General features: G+C 55.0%; 1 protein-coding gene across 1 annotated transcript; it reads left to right on the top strand.

Moving 5' to 3' along the window:
• LOC147415392 (protein-cysteine N-palmitoyltransferase HHAT-like protein) lies at positions 1-7283 on the top strand. Its single transcript, XM_086467346.1, has 7 exons — positions 1-104; positions 654-723; positions 1100-1213; positions 1366-1560; positions 2398-2607; positions 5654-5825; positions 7159-7283. The coding sequence occupies exons 1-7, from the start codon at positions 1-3 to the stop codon at positions 7281-7283; spliced, it is 990 nt and encodes a 329-aa protein (XP_086323472.1).
• The last annotated feature ends 1115 nt before the right edge of the window (positions 7284-8398 follow it).

Raw genomic sequence — 8398 nt, 5'->3', positions numbered from 1 at the left:
ATGGGGGTTAAAACGATGCTCCCCAGCTACGAACTGGGGTTTTATGCTCTCACCGTGACGTGCGCTGTGGTGTACAGCGGCAGCGGGATCTTTGAAGCTTCCAGAGGTAACGCTCCCCACCTCATCCCCCCCCTGGAGGGGGCCCTGGGAGGGAGGATGGATGTCAGGCGGCTGCTTTTACAGCTGTCGATACCAACAGCAGATCCCCGGATTTAATTTTGGCAGAGAACGACTTGGGAATCCTTTGCAAGGCTCCAAGAGAGTTTTTGGCCTTTTTGCCCAGTTGCCCCCTTGTCCCCATTTCTGTGGCTCAGGGCAAGAGGCTGTGGCACGTCACAGCTCTCCAGGCAACCACCCTGCCTACACAGGGCTGCTTCCCCAATGCTTCATCTGGAAGCCCAAAAACCCCAGAAAATTTCATGGGATCAGCTGAGGGTCCCTGGGATGGGCACTGCGAAAAGGCTTTGCTGGAAATTCTTGCAGAAATCGAGGTTCCTGACTCCTGTGGTTATCTACGGGAATTAGGCGCTTTGGGGATGGGTTGTTTGAGCCCTGACGGCTCATCATCGCGGTGAGGAAGGCTCCCTGCTTTGCCAAAACCCAGGCCCCGTTTCCCAGAGCTATTTCTTTCCCCATAACTCTGGTTCTTTTGCGGACAGCATGAACAGAAAAGCTTTTCGGGACGGCATAAAGCCGGGCTGGCACTACTTCGGCAGGAAGATGGTAAGCGGAGGAAGGACTCGGTCTTTTCTAGTTACCGGTGACACGGTCGGTGCTGACCGCTGGAGAAGCAGAGCTGGTTTTTCTGCTGCTGACATATTTTTTGCAAAGTCCACGTGACTCCTATTTTTCTCCCTAAAGAACCAGTCCGGAGAATATCCTGAGCAGCACTGTGGATGCTCTGCTTTGTGCGCACCGAGACGAGCAACCTCTGCGCATCTCTCCTGGGGTTTTATGACCAAGCTGGGGTGCTCGGGAGCCCTTGGGTGGAAAACGGGAAGAAAAGGCTTTGGAAATGGTCTGGTTTCCCCTCCAGACGGGTGTTGGGGCAGGGGTGCGAGGGCTGGGGGCAGTAAGGCACCCGGTGCTGCTCCCGCAGGACGTGGCCGATTTCGAGTGGGTGATGTGGTTCACCTCGTTCAGGAACGTCATCATCTTCGCCCTCTCTGGACACGTCCTCTTCGGCAAGATCTGCTCCATGACGGTGCCGCAGGTGAGCCGGGGATGTGGTGGGATGGATCTGAAAGCACCAAGGGTGACCTGGGACCTGCGGAGGGGGGGTTGAAGGATGTTCTGGGATGGGCGGGAGCAGGGTCGGAGTTTTCACCACGCTGACCACGGGTCGGGACCGCTCTCTCCTCACAGCACCGGGCTGTGGTGTACATGCTCTACGGGGTCTCGGCCGTGCTGGGCAGCATGGGGCTCGTCTACCTGATGATCATCCTCTCCCACTGCCTTGTCCTCTACTCCGTCGCGCTGGCCAAGCAGAAGTGGCTCTGCTACGTGGCCGGGCTCTGCTGTCTCGCCTCCTTCAAGGTGGAGCCATTCAGCTCGTGGCAGGTAGGGGCTGTCTCGGGCCATCTCTGCCTCATTTCCAGCCCACTTGTGTCCATCTCCTTGGGTTTATCTCCAAGGAGGGTTCCTGTGGCACCCGCAAACCCCAGGCACTTCTTCTGGCTACTTCAGATCTCCCACAGGGTTTCAGAAGGAGGGGACTTTGTGCTGCTTGGGAATAATCACACGGGGACTATGTCATGTTTTGGTGGCTTCATGCTGGGCCAAAGCTCAGGACACCTGAATCCTCCTTGTTGCTTAGGCAACAGCTTGTCAGACAGGCAAGGTGTGTTCCTGTCCCGTGCCTCAGCTTCCCCATCCGTAACATGGTGCTGGGATGGGTTCAGTGATGCCCATACCTATCTCTTAGCTCTCTGCCCAGTTAAGACTTTCACTGGTGGGTGGAGAGAAGCCCAGGAAGGACCTTATAAAGCTATTCAGTCCCTCTGAAGGACAGTGCTGCCTCTCCCTGCCTGCTGCTTACCTCCTGATATGCGTTCCCCTCCCCTCTCCATCAGGCTTCTGCTGGCTTTTCTTCACTCCCTGGGGAGGGGGACATTCCCACCCCAGACCAAAGCCTACATGGCCCACAGCTGCTTGGTGAAGACGTGGCCAAGAGGATCCACCACTTCCCATCTCCTCCGGGATGCAGGAGCCAGCTGGGAAATCGAGCCCCAGTTTTTTTCTTTTTCCAACAGCAAGGCTTATGAGCTCCAGGGACACTTGGTGTCAGAGGGTAATTAGAGGCTTTGCCAGCTGCCCCAGGAGTGATGTCCTCCACAAAGCAAGGGAGCACAGAAGCGACACCGCGTTCCTGGTGGTAACTATTTGTTTCTCATCCAGAGCGGATTTGTAACTGGAGCTTTTGATCTTCAAGATGTCCTCTTCTACGGAGGAAGCGGCTTCACCATCATGCGCTGCATGAGCTTTGCACTTGAGAGCTCTGAGAGGAAAGAGGGCATCTACTCCATCTTCGACCTCCTCAAGTACAACTTCTACCTCCCATTCTTCTTCTTCGGGCCCGTCATGACGTTTGACCAGTTCCATGCCCAGGTGAGTGCTCCTGAGGCAGGGCTGGATGAGGACCTCTCCCTGCGTGTATTTGCTTGGGTTTAATGCCTGCAAAACCCCATCTTTTGCCACAGTGAAGGTGCAAACGGTTGTAGAGCTTCTTGTGGTCACCTAGTCTGTGCCATGATGCTGTGATTTTTGTGTGGAGGGGCATCAACCTTCTTTTTTGGGTTTTGGGCCGCTGATCTGTTCAGAGGGGAAGACGTTGCTGTGGTGAAAGCATCACACTGGGATGAGGAGGGGAGGGTTCAGCTCATGTCCTTGCTCGCTGGGCACCTGCACTGCTCGGTGCCTCAGTTTCCATGCGCTGTCACCCCAGCAGCTCCATGCTGCCCCACTGCGCAGTACCGGGAGGCCACGGTGAGAGCCAGGCATGTGGTGCCCATCTGTGGGACCTCTGCATGCTGGTGGGTGTGACAGCAAGGTCAGCCTCACATTTCCATCCTGCTGGTTCACCCAACAAGCATGAATTTCCAGGCATGGTCTGTGTGTCTTCATCTGAAGTTATTTCTCTAGAAATAAGTAAGATTGGGTGCCAGGCTGTCTTTCAGCAACCAGGGGCTTCCTCTGCTCTTCATGAAATACCCTGGTGACCCATTTGACTCTAGAGATCATAAGGTCAGCGCTGGTGTCCCCCACAAGGGATGCTGGTGGTGCACTGAGTCTACTGGCAGCCCATTCTCAGCAGACGAGTGCTAGGGATGGCCAGGCCACTGATGGGCTTTTCTCCCCAACCTGCTGGAAGAAACGCTTCATCCTAAGGCTTCATCTCTCCAGTCATGTCTTATCTGTCAGGCTGAAGTCCAGCTGAGCGTGGCTCCAGCAGTCCCACTGTCCAAGCCCCTCTGGAGGGTTTACAGTGCGCTGGGGTGCTGTCCTCATCCCATATTCCTCTTCCTTCCCCAGTTTCCATCAGTCGTTCCTATGAAATGTGCAGCCCTGGCTTCTCCTAACGCTGCAGCCAGTTATCTGTAAATCAGGGCATTAAACTCCTCCTGTCCCCAAGACCTGAACTCCTCCTGTCCCCAAGACCTGAACTCCCACCGCTTCTACATGGCTTGATCTGGAGGGGGTTTTATTTTGGGCTCCTTTGCACAGCCCCAAACCTGGATGTCTCTAGCCACTTAATGAGCAATTCCCGCCTCTGCTGCTTAAAACGCTCACCCCAAAGGGACAAGGATTAACTCCACAACCCCTTTGCCATGCCCCAGCTAAGGGTCCTGTCTTGGCCTGGCCACCACTGCCATCTCCTGGTTAGATGCCCCCCTGCACTGCTGGAGCCGCAGCTAATTTTAGGGGTGAATTCCTAATTGCCCAACAGCAATTACAGGGGCAGGTAGATGGAGTCTGACCCAGTTAGGGGGCAGATCTGTGTCTTTTGGGCTCCTACTGGTGCTGCATCCTGGTGGAGACCTTGTGTGATGGGAACTCATCTGTACCAGGGCTTGCTCAGCCCCATTTGAGCTGAAAAGCATCTTCCTTACTAGGATCAAGGGAATAATTTCACTTCTGTAGGGCTGCAAGTGTGGGGGACACCTCCCTGATCCCACGGGGATGGTGGCAGAGTGCTGCCACCACACGCAGACATGAGGACAAGAGGAAACAGCCTCAGGTGGCACCAGGGGAGGTTTAGATTGGACATTAGGAAAAATTTCTTCACAGAAAAGGTTGTCACTGCCCAGAGCAGTGGTTGAGTCACCATCCCTGGAGGTATTTCACTTAGGGACATGGTTTAGTGGTCGACTCAGCAGTACTAGGTTAACAGTTGGACTCGATGATCTTAAATATCTTTTCTAACCTAAATGATCCATGATTCTATGAAAGGGGGGCTCCATGTCCTCCCACACATCTCCATGCCAGAGTCTGTCCTCCCTCAGCTTCTCCTCCAGCTTAGAGTCCAGCAGCCTCTTTGTGTCCTTAAAGCACTTGGCATATAACAGACACACACAAAAAAAAAATCTGGCAAAGGCTTTAATTCTCAGGAATCATCTGGATTTGACGATGGGGCTGGTGCGGCAGCCTGCGGATTATGTCGGGAGAGCTCCCACCTCTTGCAGGGAATAAAGGGAAAGTAATAAACATAAGAGGATTTTGAATAGAGCAGCAATTTTTACAGCGATGCGGGGAAGTGAGGACATCAGTCTGCCCAGTGTAATCCTGAAAGCTCGCTCTGATGATTTTTTATATTACAACGGCCAGAGACATGACAACTCCTGGAGGCAAAGCCCGGCCCCTGTTTGTACAAGACACAGCAGAGACAAAATCCCCATTGATCAGGTCCCAACCGATTCAGGATGGCTCCTCCAGCAGCTCTCCCTCTCATTTACAGCAGGCCTCTGCAGCAGAAGCTCCAGAGACCACCAGTTCTCCTCCTCCTCCTCCTCCCAAGTGACCCTGGCCAAAGATACACATCCAGCCCTGGCAGAGCTGTCAGGTGGGATTCCAGCACTGCTCCCAGCCTCTCCTGGGCATGTGGATGCCCTTCCCTACAGGCTGTGGCGCCCTGTAGATGTGATGAGTACGAGCATTTGCTCCCTCTGGGTGACTTGTGCAAGGGGCCGCCCTTAAGCAAAGTTGATTTTCTAACCATGTCCCTGCAGAAAGAGCATAAACCCCAGCTCCTCGGTCAGTACGGTCTTCACCCCACCTAGGGTCCCTTAGGTACAGCCAGACCTGTCACTGCTGTGTCACACCATGTGCCTGCTCTGCTGGAAACGCCAGTGATGGGAACAGCCTTTGCTAGGAGGGTGCTCCAGGAGGCGCGTTGCTGCCGTGCTCAGCACTGAGGTGGGGGTGTTGGAGGGATGCTGTGGGTGGGACATGTCCTGCTCCTTGTGGATGGGTTCACCTGAGCTAGTCCCTTGGGTCTTCCTTAATCAATGGAGATTCGGGCCACATAGTCCATGGTGTGATTTCTAAAGGAGAGTGTTCGGTCCCCATTTGGACCTTGACTGCTCCTCTGGATGGAGGAACACACTGTCCATCCTGTCTCTTAGCTCAGCCCTTTCCTGGTTTGCCATCCCGGCAGGTGAGCACCCAAGAGCTAAGACGCAAAGACGACGAGATGAGGCATATCCGGGTCCATGCCCTCCTCCACGTAGGGGCCATCATTGCTGTGGACATCTTCTTCCACTTCTTCTACATCCTCACCCTCCCTTCTGACCTGAAGTTCATGAACCGCCTCTCGGACTGGTCCTTGGGTGAGTGGCCGTGCTTGGACACATTCACACCTGTACTCAGCTTCGAGGCAGCGGTGGGTGATCCAGATCTCCATCCATCCCTACTGAGAGGCTTTGGCAATGCCTATGTTGGGCAGGTTTGAGCAAAGCCCCTCTTCTTCCCGTGGACAATACACAGAGCTGGAGCCCTAGAAAGCAGATGGTGTTGGGCTGACATTCTCCCTGGGTCCAAGTGTAAATTGTTTAGCTCCGGGTTTAAGAGGCTGAGCATCAAGCCATTCCCATTGCCTTTGGACTGGAAGGTAGCTCAGCACCTCCAAAAAAACCAGCCCTATGCTGTTGCAAGAGGTACATCTGCTATCTCAGATGCCTTCCCAGGTGGCCACCCACTACGGGTGTTTGTGAGCCACTGAAATGGTCCCAGGCATAGGGTGCACAGCGAGCAGCTCAGGGGAGTTGTAGCTGCTGTTTTCAACTGGCTAACAGAGGGTTACAGAGAAGGTGAGCTCTTCTTGGAGGCTGGAAGGGAAGAAGCGGGACACAGCAAACAAGGAGCAGCAAGGCAAAGCCTCATTGCATGTGAGGAATGTTTTTCACAGAGTGGTCAAACACTGCAACAGAGGCCCAGAGGGGTTATGGATTCTCCAAAAATAGACATACTCAATGCTCAAATGAACAAGGTAGAGAGCAACCTAATCTCCCTTTAAAGTGGGCTGTTCTCTGAGCAGGGCTGGACTAGGGACCTCCAGAAGCCAAACTCCCCGGATGAGTCATGGTAGCAACACTGGCATTCAGCTGGCAGCTGGATGGAGGATTTCAGCTGGCCAAATACACGTCTGATGGCAGCATCTCAGATGCCACAGCGTATCTGACATCCACACGGACAGCAGACAAGAAGGAGGACGCCCATGTCTCTCCAGAGTGGCAGCTGGAGGCCAGGAGAAAATCCTAATGCAGCTAGGATGGCACTAGCATTGATTTAGGATGTCCTAAGAGACCTGGGTGGATTGACCAAGCATGTGTGTTACTCCAGAGGGAGCTGAGCTCCTCTGCAGGCTCTGCTGCCTGTATTGACCAGATCTACCTGGTCCATGGTGGGAGCTCAGGCACTGCTCACATCGAGGCACTGTGTGGCCCTTAATCTGTGAGCTGAATCCCACCAAGATGGAGGCATTTGAGCTTCTGTTTGTAGCAGCGCTACTGGAAAGGGCACCCCGAGCCGGTACATTCCTGCTCTCCTCGACTGCTCGCCCTGGCACGTCTCCCTCACCGGGCTTGAGCTTGGCGGGGGGGGGGGGGGGGGGGTTGGGCATGAGGAGCCGCCCCTCCACCGCGCACAGGCCTTTTCCTGCAGCTGCCACTCTCCTGCCCACCCCGGGGCGGGCTGAGGAGCCGCTTCCCTCCCGGGCACAGCCGGATCCCCGAGGGACCGGGCTTGCTACGGGCCCCGCGGCCTGGTGGCGCCTCCGGGGCGGCTGAGGGCAACTGTCCTGGCGGCCGGGCTGAGGGGAAGGCCGCCAGCCCCGCCCCTCGGGCGGTGACGTCCCGCGCTCGGCGCATGCGCGGCCCTGCCCTTCCCCTGCTCTTGTCGCCGGCGGGGCCGCTGTTGCTATGGGAACCGCGTGGGGCCGCGGCCGGGCCGGGAGCAGGAGGCGCAGCCGGAGGGAGAGGCAGCGCGGCCCTGGCAGGCCGCAGGACGAGGCGGGCGTTGGGCGGGGGAGAGAGGGAACCCCCTGTGTCGTCCCCCCAGCAGCTCTGTGGCAGAGCCCTCTGTGTTCAGGCGGTACCCAGGTAGGCCGGAGGGCTAAAGGTTGCCCCCAGGCCAGCCCTTCTGCCCCCGGAGGCCCCGGGCTGTGCAGAGGCACCGGGCTCTGCTCCTTTGTCGGTCCTTAATGCACCTCGTCCACGCCCGGGGGGTCCGGGCGTGGAGGTAAAGCTGCACAAAGGGACATAACGTGCCTTTTGGCACTTGGTCGGGATGGTTGCTGCCTTGGTGTGAGAAAGGGCCAGTACTCAGCGGAGGGTGTGCCTTGGAAAGTTTGTACTGATTGTTTTTCCTAGACCAAAGGTGCACTCGATTATTTTTTTGCTGACAGTAAATGCCAAACAGAAGGAGAGGGGGCTGGAATAAATTTGAAACCTGATGGCCTTTAGTCATGCTAAGTAAAGCTCTAGACATTGAAATAGGTAGCGATGTTATCGCTTTAATGTTGTCACTTAATGCTTAGAGAATCGGGGGAAAGATGTAAGCCACGCTCTTGCCAACTAGTGCCCCCAAATTAGGTTTAACAGAGATCTTTCTTCCCACATTAACCTAAAAACGGGGGGATCTCCACCTTCCTTGAAACGTGGGAAGGAAGGCTGGATGGTTGCAAGCAGTCTGCGTTCCCTTTCGTCAGTATAATGGGGTTGCCACGCTGGCATGGATTTGACCCCAACTTGCTCTTCTGTAAAAATGTTTATTTCAACAGAATCTGTTTAAAAACATTTTAAAACGTTGCTTTTTTGAATGATAGAGTGAAAAAGACCCAAAAACCTTTTTGAAGACGATTTGAAAGCCATTTATGGGAAGAGGCCCTTGAAGCAAGACAGTG

Source organism: Leptosomus discolor, chromosome 6, assembly GCF_034619465.1.
Source record: "Leptosomus discolor isolate bLepDis1 chromosome 6, bLepDis1.hap2, whole genome shotgun sequence".
Classification (NCBI taxonomy): Eukaryota; Metazoa; Chordata; class Aves; order Leptosomiformes; family Leptosomidae; genus Leptosomus; species Leptosomus discolor.
The sequence above is the reverse complement of the archived record's forward strand: the minus strand, read 5'-3'. Positions and strand labels throughout refer to the sequence as shown.